At 47.5% G+C, this 23471-nt stretch overlaps 2 protein-coding genes across 2 annotated transcripts in view; both read right to left on the bottom strand.

Annotated features, from left to right (window-relative positions):
• The window catches only part of ZNF512 (zinc finger protein 512), a 478050-nt gene that overhangs the window by 120228 nt on the left and 334351 nt on the right, over window positions 1-23471 (bottom strand). The gene's annotated exons all lie outside the window — the stretch shown is intronic.
• LOC142492530 (extracellular calcium-sensing receptor-like) overlaps window positions 1-23471 on the bottom strand; it is a 32266-nt gene that overhangs the window by 4482 nt on the left and 4313 nt on the right. Inside the window, 5 exon segments of the mRNA XM_075595228.1 lie at window positions 9107-9325; window positions 13791-14311; window positions 14314-14632; window positions 15320-15396; window positions 15399-15616. Of these exon segments, the coding sequence (XP_075451343.1) occupies window positions 9107-9325; window positions 13791-14311; window positions 14314-14632; window positions 15320-15396; window positions 15399-15616 (1354 nt within the window).

The raw sequence follows: 23471 nt of genomic DNA, 5'->3' as shown, positions 1-23471 counted from the left end.
CCCTTTCAGTGTGAGATGGGTAGGCAGATTATTGGAGATAAGGAAAAAGCAGAGGTATTAAACAAATTCATTGCCTCTGTGTTTACCAGGGAAGAATCAAGTTCAATAGTAGCGCCACAGGAGGAAGCTACAACCTCCATATTAATGACCAATTGGTTAACTGAGGAAGAAGTTCATAAGCGACTTGAAAAAATTAAAGTAAATAAGGCACCTGGCCCCGATGGCATACACCCAAGAGTTCTCAAGGAGTTAAGCTCAGTAATAGCAAAACCATTATATTTAATATTCAAGGACTCAATTTCCACAGGCTCAGTACCACAAGATTGGCGTAAAGCAGATGTGGTGCCTATATTTAAAAAGGGAGCTTGATCACACCCAGGGAATTACAGACCTGTAAGCCTGACTTCAATAGTAGGGAAACTACTTGAAGGTTTAATACGGGATAATATTCAGGAATACCTAATGGAAAACAAAATTATTAGTAATAGTCAGCATGGATTTATGTAGGATAGATCTTGCCAAACTAACCTTATTTGTTTCTTTGAGGAGGTAAGTAGGAATTTAGACCAGGGTAATGCAGTTGATGTGGTCTACTTAGATTTTGCAAAGGCTTTTGATACGGTTTCACACAAGAGGTTGGTGTACAAAATAAAGAAAATTGGACTCAGTAATAATATATGCACCTGGATTGAAAACTGGTTAAAGGACAGACAACAGAGGGTTGCCAAAATGGAACTTTTTCAGGTTGGGCTAAAGTCATGAGTGGAGTACCTCAAGGATCGGTACTGGGACCCCTGCTTTTTAACTTGTTTATTAATGACCTTGAGGTTGGGATCGAGAGCAAAGTCTCCATCTTTGCTGATGATACTAAATTGTGTAAGGTAATAGAATCAGAGCAGGATGTAATTTCTCTTCAGAAGGACTTGGAGAGACTGGAAACGTGGGCAGGTAAATGGCAAATGAGGTTTAATACAAATAAATGTAAGGTTATGCATTTGGGATGCAAGAATAAAAAGGCGACTTACAAATGAAATGGAGATATATTGGGGGAATCCTTGATGGAGAAGTATTTAGGAGTGCTTGTAGACAGCAGGCTTAGCAATAGTGCCCAATGTCATGCAGTAGTGTCATGCAAAGGCAAACAAGATCTTATCTTGCATCAAACGGGCAATGGATGGAAGGGAAGTAAACATAATTATGCCCCTTTACAAAGCATTAGTAAGACCACACCTTGAATATGGAGTACAATTTTTGGCACCAATCCTAAGAAAAGACATTATGGAACTAGAGAGAGTGCAGAGAAGAGCCACCAAATTAAAAAGGGGATGATCATTCTAACTTATGAGGAGAGGCTAGCTATATTAGATTTATTTACATTAGAAAAGAGGCGTCTAAGAGGGGATATGATAACTATATACAAATATATTCAGGGACAATACAAGGAGCTTTCAAAAGAACTATTCATCCCACGGGCAGTACAAGGGAATCGGGGCCATCCCTTAAGGTTGGAGGAAAGGAAATTACACCAGCAACAAAGGAAAGGGTTCTTTACAGCAAGGGCAGTTACAATGTGGGATTCATTACCCATGGAGACTGTGATGGCAGATACAATAGATTTGTTCAAAAAAAGGTTGGACATCTTTTTAGATGGGAAAGGTATACAGGGATATACCAAATAAGTATACAGGGAAACGGATGTTGATCCAGGGATTAATCCGATTGCCAATTCTTGGAGTCAGGAAGGAATTAATTTTTCCCCTTAATGGGTTTTTTTGTTTGCCTTCCTCTGGATCAATAAGTAATTATAGATATAGAATAAAGTATCTGTTGTCTAAATTTAGCATAGGTTGAACTTGATGGACGTACGTCTTTTTTCAACCTCATCTGCTATGTAACTATGTAACTATGTAATATACCAGTTATACGAAACGCGTCGCGAACTGTGTAACCAGCTTACCTTAATCTTGGTGGCTGGCATACACTCAAGTGTTTTCATTCCGGTCGCGATTATTCAAACAGACTGGCATCCAGAGACTGCTATAGGGGGCTTCTTTTCCAAGCATGCACACTTCGTTACACACCACGCCGATACACGCGGAGGTGAAACTGCAGTGAGTGCTACAGAGCCAGCCCCAGCGCGTGGGAGTGTTGCCTGTAAGGAATTGGATTCGCACCCCCCCCCCCCTGCCTGATCTACAGTGGATCCCAACAGATGAGGATAGACCTGGAGATGAACTAAGTTTTAATTATATGTAAGTTTTTACATTATTGTTGTTATAATACATTATTATACACTTACCTTGGTGCGCACCTGTGCTTTTTTTCTCGGCCTCCTGCCCAGTAACCGACACCCAGGCAGAGGGCAGCTGAATTAGCAGCTTTTATTGTCATTCTCTTTCTTCACTTCTCCTCTTAATCTCCCACAGTGCAGGACATTCTTGATGGTGCAGGCTCCATCTCCTAGGGCACTCCGTCTGGGTATTGTCTAAGCCAGCTGGCTTAGAATGGCATGCTTTCCCTGCAATGGGGCATGCTCATAGCCCTCTTACTCCCCTAAGGGAGAAGAGCCAGACTTCATAATTTCCTCACCTCACACCCTCTCCCTCTGGAGGGTAGAGCAAGATCTCTGCTTCCTCTCTCTTCAGAGGTTAACTCAAGACTCCTTTGATTCCTCACTCTTTGGCGGGTAGAGTCAGACTGACTCTAGATCCTCCCTAGAAGAATCTAAAAGGGGAGGGCTCATGGACTGTACCCACCTTCAAGGGGCTGTACACAGGCCATGAGACACCACCTTCCTTCCTTCCTCTTCTAGGAAAGAAAAGGGGGGTTACTGCCCATAGATTAACCCACTACGGCCTGGAACTTATCAGGGCTTATGTAGTAGTTATCCTATGCGGGGAAAAACAGGTAAGATGTGACATACCCTGTTACATTCTCCCCTGGGTGAAAAATCCCAACGATCCCGCTTGGGTCCGAATTTGTTGCACCATCCGTCATCCTGACAGCTGCAGAATGGCCGACAACAAATACATTCACAATCAGTGCACCATGATAGTACATACAAAGATAGTGCATAGATATCAGAACGTACCATCCACTGTAACAGTGATTATAGACAATTAATACAGCAAACCCAATAACTAATTATAGTAACGGGGATCTGTCTTCTTAACTGGTCTGCCGTCATGATCCTTTACCCATACAGAGTAGACCCTGGCGTATCTCCAACCTATCCATGAAGATACACATATCTATCATCCACTCACCCATAATGGAGCAGATACGAGTTCAGTTTTAAACTCCTTATGTCTCGTCTTCCTCTCTAAGTAGGCTATCACTTCTAATCTTAGCCACTCTCGCCTATGTTCCTCTATCGGCTGAAAAAGTGGCTCTGGAACGTAGGGGAAATGATAACCATGGGACTTTCGGAACCTGATTCTGATAGACCAGTCAGCCCTACTTAACTTAACTAGCCCGTATTGTCTTCCTTGTCCAGGTAACTCCCAGAACCCAGGGTGGCTTGGACTATGGCACGGCGGTTGAGACTATGGGAACCTTTAGGTATGCGAACCCCCATCTTAATCTCGCTCTCTCTCTTAAAGAGAGCTTCTGCAGACTCCTCTACAGTGAATTTGCCTTCCTCCCACCAATGATCTACAATGGGGCCACTGCGTAATATGAAGCGGTTGTACTTCATCTCAGGGTCATACCCCTGGAATAACGGGTACCACCACGGACACGGCTCAGGTGACACGGATTCAGATCCAGTATAATCTGATCCAACCGGCACTGGAGACAATACATTTGTTAAACCAGACGGTGAGAACACTAGGGAAGCCTCTGATGGCGTCCCCGAGGACCTCCTGAAAGATTGAACTGAGCCTCTACTACCTGGACTCTTGATGCAGCTGGACACCGGTATTTCCCCATCAGATTCCGAGCTGTCACTCAACCATCTACTAGAATTAACCTTGGGAGGAAATTTTGTTAATACGAACCCATGAACAGCAGGATCAATACTTTTCACACAGTGCACACTACCAGCAGAAGACAAGGAAGTGGCAGGGGCTGAATGTAGGTGGGCAAAGTCCTGAATGTCCCATACTGGAGCATCGACAGGGGGTTCACTTAATGCTAGGGCTGAAAAATAGGGCTCCAATATTTTTTTATTTACTGTACACAACTAGTAAGAGGTTTTACCTCCCTTTTAACTGGAGAATGTCCTCTTTCTCTTGAACTTGTGGCAGGCGCCACTCTTTGTCCCCTTCCCAGTCCAGCAAGAGGTAGCACTGGAGCAAGAACTTACTTCTTCTCTTTGGAGAAGCCTTTCGCCAGACTGGCGACCTCTGGTGGAGCCAGGTCCACACGCACTGCTTCAGAGCCCAGCGGTGGTGCGACCAGCTCCGCAGACGCCATCTTTGTGACGTCACCTCCAGGCGCCATTCTCGTGAGACCACCTTTGCAACCAACACACGGCGCCATTGTGACATCACTTCCTGTGAGACCGGAAGCTCATCTCCGAACTGCACACCGAACGAGCCCGCGCTTTGAGCCTCAGGCGAGTAGGCCACGACCGGAACTGCTGGAACATGAGAACAGGACGTCTCACCCAAATCAAGGTAAGGGACGCCCAGCATGGTCTCTGCCGCTGACATCCGGAAATCCACGACATAATCTGGAACAGCAGACTGGGAGGATCTCTCCGGAAGCTCTTCATCCTCGTAGATGGACACATCGGGACCGCTACTCATCTGGGCCGGGTAGGTAAAGGGTGACTTTCCCTCCGCAGGTCCCACAGACACCTCCACAAGGCCGCGATGCCGGGGCGAGCCAATCGCCCGGGCGACCAAGCTTTTGGAGCCCCAGTGCTCCGCGGTCACCTGAGGGCCCACACTCAACACCCCTGGGGCAGTCAACTCACCCCTCTCATCGATCGGTACTGGTCCCAGGCCAGGGACCGATGGTACCAGCGTTGTAGGCCGCAACGGCCGCAGTAGGGCACATGGGCCCCCAGCATCCATGGTGGCAGGATATTGAAACGAGGTCGTACCAGTCGGGGTAACAGTTCGCGATGGAAACACACACAGTTCCGCAGGCACTGGGCTGGCAGGCCGCAGATAGTAGGTGCCGCAGTGCGGGCACCGCGCTTCCAGACCGAAGGGCCCACCAGGATGCAGCAGTGAGCACATAGACATCTCAGGTGATACCTTCCTCCTACCCTCACCACCAGGCAGCCGCCTGGGAGGGCATAGTTGGACACATCCAAATCAGTACTCTCCTCGATCGTAGGAGCAGCCATGTCACTGAAGCCTCAAAACACAGCAACTCTTCTCTCAAGGCAGACTCAAGTCAGAGTGAAACTCAGAGGTGGGGATGGAACAACATCAGCGTGACTTGGCTTTGTCCTTGGCCAAACGGCTTACTGGGCGGTGCCTTCGCTTGGCGCCGAAAGCTTGCAACTTTCTTTTGCAAATCTCTGCACCCTTTGCACAACAACTCATGCGGTCCCGCCCGCTTGGCGGGAACGCCATCTTGGACAGCAGTTTGCACACATGCCCCCACCGCATGGTGGATGCCATTATAGAGAATCTGGAGTAAGCACTAACCCCGGGCTAATGCTTTACCCCTGGGACGTGTACCAACCCCTGGCTAATACACTGCCCCACTTGTGTGCACGAACTCTATAGAATCTGGAACAGATACTAACCCCTGGCTAATGCTCTGCCCGTGGAACATCTTCTTACCCCAGGCTAATAGACTGTCCCATTGTGTACAAACTGGTTAAAGAAGGGTAACCATGTGCCCTGGTGCCGCCTCAGGGTAGGCACCCACTATAGGACTACAGATGTGCCAACGAGTATTCTAAAACTTGCCTTGGAAAATCTGGGGCAAATCTGGGGCTATCAGTCAGGTATCAGCTGGGTACATGCTGGGTACATGCTGCAACATTTAAGTGATATTTCTGCAGAGACTAATGGCCCATCGGATTAACACTGTGAAAAGGAAAGATCCAGCGCTCCACAGATTTGCAAAAGTATCAAATTTCTTGCGTCATACACAATGACCGTTTCGACCTTAGTAGGTCTTTTTCAAGTGAAAAGGCCCATCGGATTAAAACAGCAGGGGTTCCTGGCAGTCCCATTCAGTTTGAATGGGACTGCCAGGGACCCCCGCTGTTTATCCGATGGGCCATTAGTCTGTCTGCACAATTGTCACTGGAATGTTGCAGCATGTACCCAGCATATACCCAGCATGTACCCAGCATGTACCTGGGTCTTGTTGGTGATTGCCCCAGGTAATTTTAGAATACTCGTTGGCACTACAGTATGTGTGAATTGAAGGGTAACCACTCACCCCGGTATCTTACCCTCAGGGTATGTCCCAACACTGTCTCCCTTTCGGTAAGGGTCTAGGCTTATCCCCTCCCTGGTATAGCTACAGGGAGAGACTCCCCCCTTCCTTAACATGACTGGGGGCCCAAGGTCCCTGGTGTAGCCTCAGGAGCCTGGCCCTTGCTGCATACTTGCTGCTCTAAAACCTGTCCTGTCTCTCGTATCTCAGCAGCGCCTCCAAATGTAACCCTTGTCCCCCCCCTATCTCATCTAGGGCTCCTTTGGGGAAAACTGTTCTGGCTACTACTCGTTGGGTGGTGCTAGCATACCTGCTGGTTTCAGGAGGGCTGAGCGGCCGCGGTGGTAAGGGGCATAGGACAAATTGAGGGCAATGTTTGTGGTTTGATCTTCGGTGTACAGCACCTCCAGCTGTGACAGGATCCCATCCTGTGGGATGTCAGCTCCCATCACTGCACCCTTTAATCCTCCTGCCCAGTACCGACACCCAGGCAGAGGTCTGGTGAATAAGCAGCTTTTATTGACATTCTCTTTCTCCACTTCTCCTCTTAATCTCACACAGTGCAGGACATTCTGGATGGTGCAGGCTCCATCTCTTGGGGCACTCCGTCTTGGTATTATCTAAGCCAGCCGGCTTAGAATGGCATGCTTGCCTTATGATGGGGAAGGCAAATAGCCCTCTTACTCCCCTTTGGAAGAAGAGCCAAACTTCATCCTTTCCTCACCTCACACCCGCTCCCTCTGGAGGGTAGAGCAAGACCTCTGCTTCCTCTCTCTTCAGAGGTTAGCTCAAGACTCCTTTGCTTCCTCACCCTTTGGAGGGTAGAGTCAGACTGACTCTAGATCCTCCCTAGAAGAATCTAGAAGGGGTGGGATCATGAACTGTATCCACCTTCAAGGGGCTGTACACAGGCCATGAGACACCACCTTCCTTCCTCTTCTAGGAAAGAAAAGGGGGGGTTACTGCCCATAGATGTACCCACTACGGCCTGGAATTTATCAGGGCTTATGTAGTAGTTATCCTATGTGGGGAAAAACAGGTAAGATGGGACATACCCTGTTACATTTCTACTGTATATTGTATTACCGAGCGTGCTATGGGACCATAGTAAAGTGTGTTGCATATATATTGTTTGATTTGTGGTTATTTGAGGAATACCAAATATAATGTAGGAAATTCAGCGCTCGTGCTGCAGGTTTGTTGGAGACGTAAATCCCTTGCAGCAAGTGTGCGGAGCGTCTCCCCAGTTAGCTCCTAAAGCGAGGTGACCCTCAAAAAAGGGGGACACCTTGGAAAAAAGAAAGAGAAATGCACACAATGCGCACTGGAGATTAAAATATAGTAAAGTATTTATTAATTAAACAAAACATAATAACCGAGGGGATCCAACCCCACCTCAGTACATATGTGTCATAGATCCAGGTTCGGTTACAATGAACAAGAACCACATAAAAAAGCAAATATACCTAATAAAACTAAATCTATAAACAACATAACAAGTAGTATATAAAATGATAAAAAGGAAGACAATGTTAAAAATAAAAACGGCATAAATGAATCCGGATTTAGCCGAGACGGCGTTTGCAGGGAGCTCGGGCGGTGATAACATCTCTGGCGGTGGCGTGGTCTGGACCCCCTAACGCTTGCCGCGGAACACGCTCTGGGCTTCAGTGTTAGTCTCCGTCTCCCCCTGTCAGCCTCAGGCAGCTGTTCAGCTTTATATTTTTAGCTAAATCCGGATTCATTTATCCTGGTTTTTTTTTAACATTGTCTTCCTTTTTATTATTTTATATACCACTTGTTATGTTGTTCATAGAGTTAGTTTTATTATGTATACAGTATTTGCTTTTTTATGTGGTTCTTGTTCATTGTAACCGAACCTGGATCTATGACACATATGTAATGAGGTGGGGTTGGAACCCCTCGGTTATTAGTTTTTTTTTTATTAATAAATACTTTACTATATTTTAATCTCCGGTGCGCATTGTGTGCATTTTTCTTTCTTTTTTACCATATCGGTATACCTGTTCCTGTGAGGGGCTATCCTGCCATCGCTGGGATCCTCACGGGTGGAGGCGCTGCACCAGCCAACACAGGCTCGCCAAGCGCGGAGGCTCAGGCCCTTATAAGCCTAACAGGTTAGTAGCATAACATCTGTAGCAGACAAATCTCCCCTAGGAGGGAAGGGGTGTTACACAGGTATTATGGAGGAATGTCCAACAGCGTCTTTAACTACAATTTCATGCCAAAATGTATAAAATAATGTTATTCGTGCATAGGTCTCCAAAGCTCAAGAGCAGAATACTGTATGTGTTCACTGCTAATAAAACACTCAACCCTTATAATGGAAAGTGTATTGAGTCTGTTCCTCTCACCTCACAATGGCATGGAGAATGGAGGGAACTATGGAGTTTTTATTCTGCTCCATAGTAACATGGACGGATTCTCTGCCTCCCATACCTCAGTAATAGATGGGAGGGATTATTGAGTTTGCCCTTCCCACCTCAGGGACACAGATACAGAATCGTCCTATGACCCATCATACTTCTCTGTAGGGTGACACATATGGAAATTACCTATAGGCCTTTTAAGCTGTAACTTTCAGTCCAGAATGCCATAGTTACACAAAATAAATCTATAATTATAACATGTCATTCAGTGGAAATAATGTCATGGTCCCCGAGTCTTTAATGAAATAACAAGTATTTTCTATCATATCCAGTAGAAATGGAGGATGAGGCTTGGTAACACTCACATGGGAAAATTTCTCCTTCCACAGAATGGCGCTGATGTTTATAATAATGTTGTCAGGTGCTTCTGGGTCAAATCTCCCGACTTTCACCAGATTGAAACTGCTGTTGAGTATCTGAATGTTGACAATGTCATAGGAAGCAGGGATGTCCCCATTGATATCAAAAGTCACTCTGTCTCCGGTCTTGGTTTGGAAATTGACTTTCTTCAGAGAGTGAAGGACCTGAATAAATATAATGACACCAATAATGATCAATGACTCTGAGAATATAAAGTATAATGCAGTGATTGTATAAATCCATGGCACAGCCAAACTTTTATTACTGTTCTGCTCACCTCAATTTAAAAAGGACCGGCTGGGTCTGGAGCAGGTTAGAGAAGGGAATGTCCTGTACGGTGCAAGATGTGACAGAGATGTACAGAATCGGGACTGACTTACTATACTATAGAGATAACCCATGGGAAACCATTGTTTGCTAAATCACTTGAAGGTCCTTTCTAGAGGGTTAACCTTTTGCCCTACCCATCAGACTGATGTTTTTGAGAACATTAAGGACCTCAATCTTTTTGCTCGGAAACTTTCACTCCATGTTTTCTTTAAACGGAGACAGAGAATGATGAGTATGAATACACCATGTGAAAATTTTGATACCCAAGATCATACTTTGCTACAGATATTACATGAATTTGAGGATGAGAATTCCAGAAATCCTGGTGAGGGACCCTTTACCAAATTACGTAATAAGTCGCGGTTCACCCCACCTTTGCAGGCTTGCACTAACGTGGATGTTTTTACCCAACTGGTGTCTAATGACCTAAAAAAAATGACAAAAGGTTCAAATAAATTTAATTTGGATTATAGGGCATACAAAGCACTCCAAGACCTTGAGAAAAATGACAGCATTACTATCAAACCATCTGATAAAGGTGGAAATGTTGTCATCCTTAATACTACCTCATATGTGAGTGAATGTACTAGACTGTTGTCCGATCGACACTGCTATAAGATATTACCACATGACCCGACTGAAACTTTTCAGACTGAACTGTTGGAGATTTTACATTTGGCCATTGAAAATAAGGTTATCACTAAAAATGAATTGGAATTTATATTCATTAAATATCCCCCTTTGTCCACATTTTACCACTTACCAAAGGTCCACAAGGGCGTCTACCCACCACCAGGTAGGCCGATAGTGTCAGGCGTGGGTAACCTCACCTCCACCGCCAGTATCTATCTTGACACATTTCTTCGCCCCTTTGTGGAAACTCTTCCCTCGTATCTCAAAGATACAAAAGCTGCTTTATTGAGGTTAGAAGATATCACAGTGGACAATAACACCTTACTTGTAGGGATTGACGTTGAGAGCTTACATACAAGTATTCCTCATTCCTCAGGGTTACAAGCTGTCCAACATTATCTCCGGGCAAGAGATACTCACTCAAGGGTACATAATGAATTTGTTTTAAAGCTATTGAATTTTGTGTTGACCAGGAATTTCTTTTTATTCAATCAAAAAATCTATCATCAAATTCAAGGTACCGCCATGGGCACCACGTGTGCTCCCACCTATGCTAATTTATATCTGGGCTGGTGGGAGGAAACCGTGGTGTTCATGGATGACTATTCTCGGTATACTGACCATATATATCTTTGGTCACGGTACATTGATGATGTGCTTCTCCTATGGACCGGCACTAAGGAACTCCTGGTCGAATTCATCAATAAGTTGAATGACAACACACACAATCTCAGACTTACCTTTGAAATTCAAACTGAGAGTATCAATTTCCTTGATATCACCATTAACAAACTACAGGATGGCAAATTAGTGACAACTATATACCGCAAACCCACCGCGACGAACAGTCTTTTGGCAGCAGATAGCCATCACCCTAGACACCTTATTTCCAATATCCCTACTGGGCAATTTTTACGCCTTAAACGTAATTGTACCACCATTACAGAGTTTAAAATTCAAGCTCAAGATCTCACCAGACGTTTTATAGACAGAGGATACTCTAAGACATCTGTTTAAAAAGCCTATCATAGGTCACTTGTCACATCTAGACCCAGTCTCCTCATTGATCACTCTAATGTCACTGATAATGAGACACAGACAATCCGGTTCGTTGGTACTTTCTGTAATCAGTGGTCGACCATACGCAGGATACTGAACAAACACTGGCATATACTACTCCAAGATCAGGACCTGGTCAAGATTTTACAGGCCAAACCGAATATGGTCAGCCGCCGAGCGGTTAACTTACGTGACCGTTTGGTCAAAAGCCATTTCCGAACAAAATCATCACGCACATGGTTGGACCAAAAACCCAATGGCACATACACATGTGGACGCTGTAAGGCTTGCACTTCAGTTAAGGTAACTAAGACTTTTTCAGACTCTACAGGTGTACACACCTATACCATAAAAGACTTTATTAACTGTCTAACCACAGGTGTGGTGTACCTTATCCAGTGTGCATGTGGCAAGCAGTATGTTGGGGAAACATTCAAAATACGTATTTTGGAGCACCTCGGGTCAGTGCGCAATAAATTAGATACACCAGTGGCAAGACATGTTAATGATGCACATCATGGGGACTCCTCTTACCTGAGATTCATCGGCATATCTCATATACCCTGGGGCCCACGCAAGGGCAACTGGGACACTAAGCTACGCCAGCATGAATGCCGTTGGATTCATTACCTCAATACACTGGCACCCAATGGTTTGAATGAGGGTTTCATCTTTTCCTCATTCCTCGCATAGGGTTAGAGGGATCCAGGTATATAGATATATTACTTCTAGCGTAGAAGGAGCCGTTTTGACTTTTTAGGCGGCTCTGCCTATTGTAGTCCACTCCTACACCTCTACCTTCTACTCTCAGTCTCCACCACCCCTCTTGTGCATCATTCATATGTCTTGCAGGATCACTTGTGGAATTATTCCCACATTACACATCATTGATCCCCTGCACCCATCCTGCATTTCTAACCGCAGGTCTCCCACTATGCTACTATGTCACCACTGGGGAATTAATTTGCTCCTTATAGGCTGTATTAGACTCTCTTATTTTGAGAATCAATAACCAGTGACTGTTTCACCTTTGCCCTTTTGGAGGTCCTCATTCCCCATCTCCACTCCCTGTTTCCTTTCCCCCCCCCATCCCCTCCCACCCGATTCCTTCATGTTATGTGATGACTACATATGTATTCGTTATGCCCCTTTAATAAAATTCGGCATACGTCACTCGCTCCTCCCCTCCAGAGATGGTACAAAAGGTCTCACTACACGACGTTACATGCTACATACTCCTCCCCCTTGAGAAAGCGCGTGGTTACGCGTGAAACGTACGTCGGGGAACGCCGTGACGTCATCACGTTGACGCATGCGCGGCTTGTGTTTGGAGTAACGGCAGCTCCTGATTGTACACGGAGCTCAACGGCTGCTTATTGCTTACGGATATCAGGTTGTATAATACCCTACCGGGTCCTGCGTTCATAGTCTCTGTGGATTTGGTATTGCGCACCCTGCGGTGTGCGTTACCTGAGACATATTACTTATAACGCTGGTGTTGTTACTGTTTTCTCTGTGCTTTGACCTTACCTAGCTGGTTTTAGACCTCCACAGAGACTGGGTTACATTGTACACATTGTTTGCTTGTAGAGGTGCTGCCGGTTATATTACCTTTGAGATAGTGGTTACATTGAGTCCACAATTATCTCTCCTCTATATTGCAAGATCCACTACTATTCAGGATACCTGTTTATACAACAATGCAGCTTAATATATAGCATTTTTGTTCCACTATTAGCTATATATCAGGATACCTGTTTATACAACCATGCAGCTTAATATATAGCATTTTTGTTCCACTATTAGCTATATATCTGGAACACATATTGTTCACACAGTTACCATGACCAAACACATTTGGGGATTTTATCTATGCACTGTTGTGCATTTTTATAGTGTCTCGTCGGTTTTTACAGCATAACTATTAAAGTCTTTTTTATTTTCATTTGAGTGTGACCTTTTGGTAGTGTATCCTATATCAGGATTTGGCTAAATATCCAGCCATTGTTCAGTAGACATTATATCCATTCTGTCACCTACCTTGAGTGCAATTACAGGGTGAATTTATAATCTTTTGATTATTTGTGTGGTTTGAATTGTGCTTTCTCCCTTGCACCAGGTAGATAGTGTTTCAATGTATGTTTGTTTGGTGTAGTGACGTACCCTATGTGTACAGTAATACTAGGAATACAGGCCACCCACTAAATATATTCTGTGAGACGTATAGCTATAGATGACACAGAGTCATTGTCCTGTACTGGGAACTTTCACTCATGTTTTTCTTTAAGTTCCTAAAAAGGTTTGTTTTGGATTTGGTTCTGGTTTTGCTAAAACTCAATTTGTTTGGTTTTAATTTGAAATTGTTAAAAGAAAATATTAAAATTAGCTGGTAAATGCTACAATAGCACATTAAACCACAGAAAGAGGTTAAATAGATATTTTTGGAGTGTTATAAGGGACAACGCTTATATAGTATTACATAGGTACAGCTTAATGAGCAGTGTAAAGGATTCCATGGATCGGGGTAAGTGTGGATGACGGAGCACAGTCGGTGGTGCTTGTGGTATAGCCCAACAGTGTATTTTGAATATCTGATATTCCCTTTACCTGCCAAGGTTGGATGTCATTGACATTACCACACGTTCCCTCCTGCAAATATCCTCTCTCTGTTGGGCACATGAGGAGCGCGTGCAGAGCATGTGCATAGGCATACACCGCCAGGTAGGCATGGTACGTATAGCTGAGATCATTTATCTCAAATAAAGAGGGGATCAGCTCCCCAAGCTCTTCTTCCCCGGTGCAGAGATCCCACTCCTGCTTTGATATTGGAATTAAGGTGTCCTCTCTTGCTTCCACTTCTGGCCACCTGCAGTTGAATGCTCTCTCCCAGAAGAGCCTGATGAAGGGATATTCAGAGTACCTGGATGGGTGCAGGTTATGGAGAAAGTCCTCAAAGCCCGGCATGGTTCCTGTTTTGGGAATCAGACCAATGGTCCCATTTAACACTTTCCAGGCCTTTTTGGAAAAAAGCCCAGGGGTAAGTCCAAAGGAAGCAGATGATATGAAGATCTTTTCAGTCACACCCCCATCATACAGTGCATCGAGCAGAGAAATTACATGGACCTCAGGCTATGGAGGACTATCACATTAACAGAACTTTGCCTAATGACATCTACCACTCTCTGGATCTTTCTTTGGGAGTAGCTCATGTGGATCTTCTCAAGAAAGGCCACACAGCTTCCACTCTTCTCTATCCCAGCCTGGATAACCTGTCCACCCTGCACCCCCACATCATTGTCCACAACCAGCATTCCCACCCAAGTCCAACCAAGCATGCCTATTATCCGAGAAAGAGCAATGTTCTGAAACATATTACTAGGCACAGTACGTAGGAAGGATGGGAAGTTTACTTTGTCACTCAACTCTGAAGAAACCGATCCATGACTGATCTGAAAAAGGTGATGTATTATCAGCAGGTTGTGTATATATTAACCAAAAGCTTGCATAGACTGATTATTTTCCTGTTTCATATTTTAAAAGATGTTTTTTTCGGCCTGATCAGGTACTGTGTATACAGTATATAAAAAAAAAAAAATATATATATATATATATATATTATATATATATATATATATATATATAAAAAAGCAGCAGATGGCGACACTCACAGAAACAGTACATTGGATGCCCAGGTGCTTTATTAAACAAAAAAAACCTATCTGAAAGACACCTTCTGAATCCTTCTCTCCCCCTCTCCCCCCCCCCTCTCTCTTCCCCTCTCTCCACCACCCTCTCTCTCTCTTTTCCTCCCTTTCTTTCTCCCTCTCTCTCCCTCTCTCTCCCTCTCTCTCTCCCTCTCTTCCTCCCTCTCTTCCTCCCTCTCTACCCCCCCCCCTCTCTCTCCCCTCTCTCTCTCTCCCCTCTCTTTCTCCCCCTCTCTCTCTCCCTCCCTCTCTCTCTCCCTCTCTCTCTCCCTCTCTCTCCCTCTCTCTCTCCCTCTCTCTCTCCCTCTCTCTCTCCCTCTCTCTCTCCCTCTCTCTCCCTCTCTCTTTCTCTTCCTGTCTTCCTTGCCAGAATAAATGTTTGCCCTGAATAAATTATATCCACTCTATTAATAAATCTGCATCCCCGTGCACCATACCTGTGGGGTAGTGGAGGACGCCCAGAATCCTGGCGATGGGTATCGATAAATCTGCCATTAGGTCTCCGATGATCCAACCATACTTGAGGGTGCCTGGCAGTCATATCTAGGAGCGGGGTTTCCCTTCCCTGACAGCAGGGACAAAGCCCCCCCAATGGCCCGGAGCTGAGACATACAGGAGTCATAAAGACTGAAGCCCAGAGATATATTGGGTAACAGATCCGGAGACTTGTTTATTTCATTTATTGCATACATCATACCCAAAACATCCCGGTAATACCTTATGTGAAACCTGTAAGAAATAATACAGCAGTTACTATAGGGTATTGGCAATGCTAATAATATAATATAGTACTGTATATTGTATTGTATGTCTTCTTTATTTATATAGCGCCAAAAGTGAACTGAGCGCTTCACAAAGAATACAGTACTGGGAATTATAATAATACATTAAGTGCAGTAAAATCAGACAATAGGAAAGGAAATCCCTGCCCCGAAGAGCTTACAATCTAAGAGACTTGATAGGAGACTTACAGAGACAGCAGGTGAGGGAATAAGTGCTGTAGATGGCAGTGCTTGGCCACAATGGGTGGTAGGAGTGACTGTGGGTGTGAGACAATAGCCATAAGTGCAGGCTGTTGGGATGCTGGATTTGTGGGACAACTTTTAAGGTTAGTAGTATTAAAATGAGAGGGTTAACACCATTTACAGGGGAAGAGATGGCAGGGAGGCGTGGGTTAGATCAGGTGTGTATGTCTGGGTTCAGGCTTAGGGGAGATCCCCAGCTGCAGGAAGGAGTAGATAGAGGGTGTGAATAGAGGATTTAAGTTGGTGCTTTTTATTGAGGGGTAAAGAAGTTATTGGGAGAGAGGTGTATAAATAATGGTGCAGTGGGGAGTGCGGAAGTTGGAGAGAACAGAGACATTCACAAAGGAGTGAGGACACAGTAAACAGCAAAAGCAGTAGGGAGGGCATAGTGAGATGCAGGAGGAGAGACTTCCCAGGTACTGGAGGAGACGAAGAGTACAAATAATCACAGCGTTTAGAAAGTCACGTTCTCACAGCTGCAGAGTTGTTGTTGTTCAGAGTCCGATCTTCCTCAAAACTTCACCTTCAATTTCAACTCCAAAATTAACTCTGCGAGTCACTTTAAATGTGACACAGCCATATGTTATATTATATGATGAATACAGTATATGTGCATTATGAATACATTATGAATACAGAGTATGTGCATTATATATATATATATATATATATATATATATATATATATATATATATATATATATATGCATATACTGCTGCGGCACAGTTTATCCGCCGGGTCCCCCGGAACCCCCTGCCGCTGTCCCGCGATCGCGGGACACCAGGGCTCCCTCGGGGAGCCCCTGGACACGCGTGCAGGGGGCGCACGCTCCCGATGACGCGTGACCGCGCGTCTATGACGCGCGGCACGCCGAGGGGCGGCCACTAGCAAGCCGGGAGATTTCCCGGCTTGCGGTACCGACCACACTTCAATAAAGTGTGTCGGTAGTGTACACACATACATACATACATACATACACAATATATATATATATATATATATATATATATATATATATATATATATATATATATATACAGTGTTCGACAATCCTATACATTTACACGCCCGGGGCGTGTGGATTTAACCCCCGGGCGAGTAAATATTGGCCCAAGCAGAACACGTGCTTGTTTTTTTTTAATTTCCCTGCTCGCGCTGAAATTTTCCCGCTCGCGCTGAAAAATAAAAAAAATAAAAACTCCACCTACCTGACAGCTGATTGGCGCGCGCTCCCAGGCTTTGTGCTCTATATGAGCCCGCCCCCAACGAACGGCCATTCTTTCTGGCCGGAGATCTATTGGAGATTAAGTACTCTCCAATCTCTGCATGCTGCGGCCCCTCTGATCCTTCTCTGCCTCCTGCAAGCCTCCTCCCCGCTTCCCACGTGGGGCAGGAGATGGTAGGGTGGTGTCCCCTCTTCTGTCCCTGTCCCCGCTTACCCCGACTTCCTGCCGATCCCCGCGCGGGGTTGGACATGTCACGGGGGGTCGAGCGGGACAGTGGTGGTTCTTCCCCCTGTCGTGTGTGTCTCTGTGTGTGTGTCTGTGTGTATGCATGGGTGTGTGCCTGTGTGTATGCATGGGTGTGTGTCTGTGTGTATGCATGGGTGCGTGTGCATGGGAGAGTGTGCCCAGCTATCTTCATGACAGCGCAGCATAAGGTGTGTGTGGGGGGTGGAGGGGGGGGCATCTGCCCATCTGCCCGTCTGCCCGTCTGCCCGCTCGACCACAAGCTTCATGCCGGCGAGGGCAGTGGTGGCCACGGCGGGGCTGACTCCCATGGGGCGCCCGCTAGGGGACACATCGCAACGTGACTGCCACCTCTCCAAACTACGACCGCGTGAGGTATGGGGGAGGGGGGGATGTCGGCCTGCCCCCCCTCCCACGAGCGGGAAATGGGCACGGGTGGGTGGGGGAGGAGCGTGGTGGTGGTGGTGCTGGTCGCGGCCTTTCCTCCCCCCCCCCTGTGTGTGTGTCTGTCTGTGTGTGTGTCTGTGTGTCTGTGTGTATAGGAGAATGTGTGACACACCAGAGGTACCCCCCCAATCAGTCACCCCCCAGTCAGTGTCAGTCACCTCCCACCCCCAGTCAGTGTCAGTCACCCCCCACCCCCAGTCAGTGTCAGTCACCCTCCACCCCAGTCAGTGTCAGTCACCCCCCACCCCCAAGTCAGTGTCAGTCACACCCCACCCCCAGTCAGTGTCAGTCACCCCCCACCCCCAGTCAATGTCAGTCACCCCCCACCCCCAGTCAGTGTCAGTCACCCCTGCCCCAGTCAGTGTCAGTCACCCCACCCCCAGTCAGTGTCAGTCACCCCCCACCCCCTGTCAGTGTCAGTCACCCACCACCCCCTGTCAGTGTCAGTCACCCCCCCCACCCCCAGTCAGTGTCAGTCACCCCCCCCCCACCCCCAGTCAGTGTCAGTCACCCCGCCCCCCACCCCCAGCCAGTGTCAGTCACCCCCCCACCCCCAGCCAGTGTCAGTCACCCCCCCACCCCCAGACAGTGTCAGTCACCCCCCCCCACCCCCAGCCAGTGTCAGTCACCCCCCCACCCCCAGTCAGTGTCAGTCACCCCCCCCCCACCCCCAGTCAGTCAGTCACCCCCCCACCCCAGTCAGTGTCAGTCATCCCTGCCCCAGTCAGTGTCAGTCACCCCTGCCCCAGTCAGTGTCAGTCACTCACCCACCCACCCAGTCACCCCTGCCCCACCCAGCCACTCACCCAGCCAGCCACTCACCCAGACAGCCACTCACCCAGACAGCCACTCACCCAGCAAGTCATTCACCCAGCCAGCCACTCACCCAGCCAGCCACTCACCCAGCCAGCCAATCACCCAGCCAGCCACTCACCCAGCCAGCCACTCACCCAGCCAGCCACTCACCAAGCCAGTCACTCACCCAGCCAGTCACTTACCCAGCCAGTCACTCACCCAGCCTCTCTCTCTCTGTGTATCACCCACCCTCTGTGTGTGTCACCCACTGTTTCTCTCCTCTGTCTCCTCCACACACTCTCTCTCCCCCCACACTCTCTCCCCCCACTCTCTCTCCCCCCCACACTCTCTCTCTCCCCCCCCCACACACTCTCTCTCTCCCCCCCCACACTCTCTCTCCCCCACACTCTCTCTCTCCCCCCACACTCTCTCTCTCTTCCCCCCACACTCACTCTCTCCCCCACACTCTCTCTCTCCCCCACACTCTCTCTCTCTCTCCCCCACACTCTCTCTCTCCCCCACTCACTCTCTCTCCCCCACACTCTCTCTCTCTCTCCCCCACACTCTCTCTCTCCCCCACACTCTCTCTCTCCCCCAAAAATGAATGTCAAAAATGAATGTTGTTCTGACTAGGAATTTATTAAATGTATTTTATTTATATATTTTATTTTAAAGCAGGGTTGGGGCGGGACTAGGGGCGGGGTTGGGGGCGGGGCTGGGGGCGGGTTGGGGGCGGGACTAGGTGGCGAGTAGATTTTTTGGTTGGGCGAGTAGATTTTTGGGTGATTTGTCGAACACTGTATATATATATATATACTATATATACTAGCTGAGAGACCCGGCGTTGCCCGGGAGTCACACTGTCCCCCCCCCCCCCACACACACTGTCCCCCCTCCCCCACACACTGTCCCCCCCTCACACACACACACACACACACTGTCCACCCCCTCCCCCACACACACACTGCCCCCCCCCACACACACTGCCCCCCTCCCCCACACACACACTGTCCCCCCCTCCCCCACACACACTGTCCCCCCACACACTCACTGTCCCCCCCTCCCCCACACACACTGTCCCTCCCCCCCACACACAGTGTCCCTCCCCCCCCAAACACACACGGTGTCCCACACACACTGTCCCCCCTCTCCCCCCCACACACTGTCCCCCCCCCCACACACACACACTGTTCCCCCCCTCACACACACACTGTCCCCCCTCCCCCACACACTGTCCCCCCCTCACACACACACACACACACACACACACACACACACACACACACTGTCCCCCCCTCCCCCACACACACACTGTCCCCCCTCCCCCACACACACACTGTCCCCCCTCCCCCACACACACACTGTCCCTCCCCCCCCACACACACAGTGTCCCACACACACTGTCCCCCCCTCTCCCCACGCACACACAAAGCCCCATCACCTCTGCCAGGACTCACAGCACCGCTCCTCTCTCCCGCGCTCCTCCAATTGTCGCGCGTGTAGACGGACGTTCACAGAGGTACACAATTAGGAGGCTTTATAATGTGAAATTATAATAGGCTTTATTGTGCCTTTTCCTTTTCATCAGGAAATTATCCAAACACAGGGGGGGGGGGGGGGACAAAGATTCCATTCACTTGGGAGTATTTCTAGTGAAAACACTATGGAATTAATTCACATCTCCCTAGTCAAGCATTTCTCTCACCCCAAAACATATAGCATGAAAACAAGCAGATATAAGCAGTCTCTTAATAATGAAAGTCTTATCTGTTAGCTTCTCTGTTCTCCTGGAACCGCACCCATGCGTTCACAGAAAATTATCAGCATCCAGGTTTAGAAGTCTTATGGGGTGTCTTGCAATCAGCTATGCTGGGCAGAGCTCAAGACCGGTCAGCTCCAGAGATGTGTGTTCTTTTTGGTCAGTCTCTCCTTCCTGTGAGACTCAAGAACACTGCTCTGTCTTCTCCAAAGTTCAGCTCTCAGTCAGAGCTCAGGAGTTACTTCCTGTCTCAAAGGCAGGCTTTTTCTACCACCTGTAATCAGGCAGGTGGTGTTAGTTAATTTGCTACCAGCAGTTAACCACCACACTGCTGGATTAGAGGCATATTTGTGAACAGGGATAAGTCCCTTGTTACAGCGCGCCTGGCCCTTCTCTGCTCTCCCTCCTCCCGTCCGGGGAGCGCTGCGCACACGCCCCCTCTCTGAACCTGTGAGCGCGAGCCGCCAGGAAACGTGCAGCAGGGAAGGTGCAGGGCCTGTCCGTGTGACGGGGGAGAGTGACGGCCACTGGGAGGGGGGAAGGTGCAGGGCCTGTCCATGTGACGGGGGAGAGTGACGGCCACCGGGAGGGGGGAAGGTGCGGGGCCTGTCCGGGTGATGGGGAGACTGACGGCCACCGGGAGGGAGGAAGGTGCGGGGCCTGTCCGGCTGATGGGGGAGAGTGACGGCCACCGGGAGGGGGGAAGGTGAGCTGCAAGGGGGCCTGAAGCAGTGGTGTGAGTGTGTGAGGCCAATGAGAGGTGTGCGGGGGCAGGCCAAGGGGGCCTGAAGCAGTGGTGTGAGTGTATGAGGCCAATGAGAGGTGTGCGGGGGCGGGCGGGCCAAGGGACCAATGAGATTGCCGCTAGGGACAGGGAACACAGTACAGACAGAGACACATACAATGCTTTCAGAAATATATAGAAGGATATCACGGTAACCAGTCCAAGAACCGGTCAAGGAGACAGCATACAGCAAGGAGTAATCCAAAAAGTAATTGTATTAACAAAAAACAGTTACTGGCTCTCGAGTAACTATTTGTTGTTAATACAATTACTTTTTGGATTACTCCTTGCTGTATGCAGTCTCCTTGACCGGTTCTTGGACTTGTCACCATGCTGTTTGTTATCCTATGGGACTAGCATCTGCCTTTTGCCTTACATTAGTGTGCTGACTGTCTCTGCGATGCTGTATATATATATATATATATATATATATATATATATATATATATATATATATATATATATATATATATATACACATGCATGGTATGATTTTCCTTGTGTTCCTGGCCCAATTGTGTTCCGAATCCCCAGCCTGCCCTGTTCCTGAGCCTGCCCTGCTACTGCCCTGTTCCTGAACCTGCCCTGTTTGTGAGCCTGCCCTATTCCTGAGCCCTTCATGTTCTTTTGGATTCCCTGTTGAGACTTCAGCCTGTGACCTGACCACCGCTCCTGTGCCGCCTGCCTTGACCCCAAACTGTATCCTAACCTTGCACCTGTGCCGCCTGCCTTGACCCCTGCCTGAATCACAATCATGACCACTCTAACAGGACTCTGGCCTCTGGCTCTGGTTGGGGATGATATACCCCTCCCTCAGTTCTGCGGGTCCGTTTCCTATCTGAAACGAGCTCCGCCATGGGCCTCCTGCATGGAGAGGTTATGTATGACGCTCTCTCGCAACATCATAATAATTAAATAAATAGCTTTTTGGGGTTTTCTTCCTTTGATAAATTCTGTACGGACTTTAAACAAGTTTAGCTGTTGAGAGACATTAATATATAAGGCTCTGTGTGATCATTGAGAAACTTAACCTGTGTGAGTAGATTATTAGACAAAAATATATCTAATATGCATTCATCACCTATAGGAAATATTGCTGTTTGGAGCTGACGTTCCTGGATATCCACCTCTCAGTTATCCAAAAATACCGATAAAACAGTAAGGGGCCTATTCTATAACCTCGATAAGCCACTTATCGGGGCCTTTTTGGCCAAAATGGCTACTGCTATTCAGTAAGCTCCGGGAGAAGCTGCTGAGAAGGCCGCGAGAGAGGACATAGAACAAAATGTGTTTTTCCTGCATCAGGTGGATACCGGGAGTCTCCGGAGCTGAAACCCTTTAATATCAGCACTGGAGGCCCCCGGCAGGAATCCCATGCAATAAAAATGCATTTACAGGCAACTTCATTACCAAAGCGAATGACCGCTAAGGCAATGAAGTGGTTAACTACCAGTACCATATTTATTGTGGGTAGAGGGGTAGGGTGAAGGTGGTATTTGGCCATTGGTGGGTGTTTAGGCCTTGCGGGGGGTTGCAGTTGGACTTAACCCCTTCATTACCTTTGCGGTTAACCGCCCCCACTCCCTACTCAACCGATAGGTATAAACACCCACCAAGGGCCAAATACCAACTTCATCCATCCTCGCTACCCACAATAAACATTCAAAAACACAATAACTCCACCTCCTCTACCCCAAATAACCACCACCCCCACCCAAGACATACAGTAACCCCTTTATTACTATAGCTATAGGTTATTAATCGCTAAGTGTTGATTAAGGGGTTAGGGGCCATTAGATTGTATTTTTTTATGTACTCTTGCTGGCGTCGGAGGACATGGACCTGGAGTATGCTGACGAGGATGCCCTTCATGATGGCAGGGGTAAGTAGAAAGTTTTATTTGCATTATTTATGCTGGCTTTTATAATGGGCAAATGAGCTATTATCCATATGTAGATAATAGCCATTTTACCCATTACTGTACTGTATGTTTTGGAGGGGGGGGGGAGTTGTTGGGGGTAGAGGAGGTGGTAGTAGGGTTGTTGTGTTTATTTTTATTTCTTGGGGGTAGAGGGATTGAGTGAAGGGGGTAGTAGACCAAAGAGTGGGTGTTTAGGCCTACCAGAGGGGAGTAGTGGGACTGGTTAACCCCTTCATTACCATAGTGGTTCCCACTGCTATGGTAGTGAAGGGGTTAACTCCTCCCACAACCTTTCAGGCAGGCCTAATCCCCTACCCTGGGACTACTACCCCATTCATCCAACCCCTCTGCCCCAAGAAACAGGCTATTGAGGTTTAACCCCT

The sequence above is a fragment of the Ascaphus truei genome, chromosome 4, assembly GCF_040206685.1.
Source record: "Ascaphus truei isolate aAscTru1 chromosome 4, aAscTru1.hap1, whole genome shotgun sequence".
In the NCBI taxonomy this organism is placed as follows: Eukaryota; Metazoa; Chordata; class Amphibia; order Anura; family Ascaphidae; genus Ascaphus; species Ascaphus truei.
Note: the sequence above shows the minus strand (reverse complement) of the source record. Positions and strands in the feature narration are given on the sequence as shown.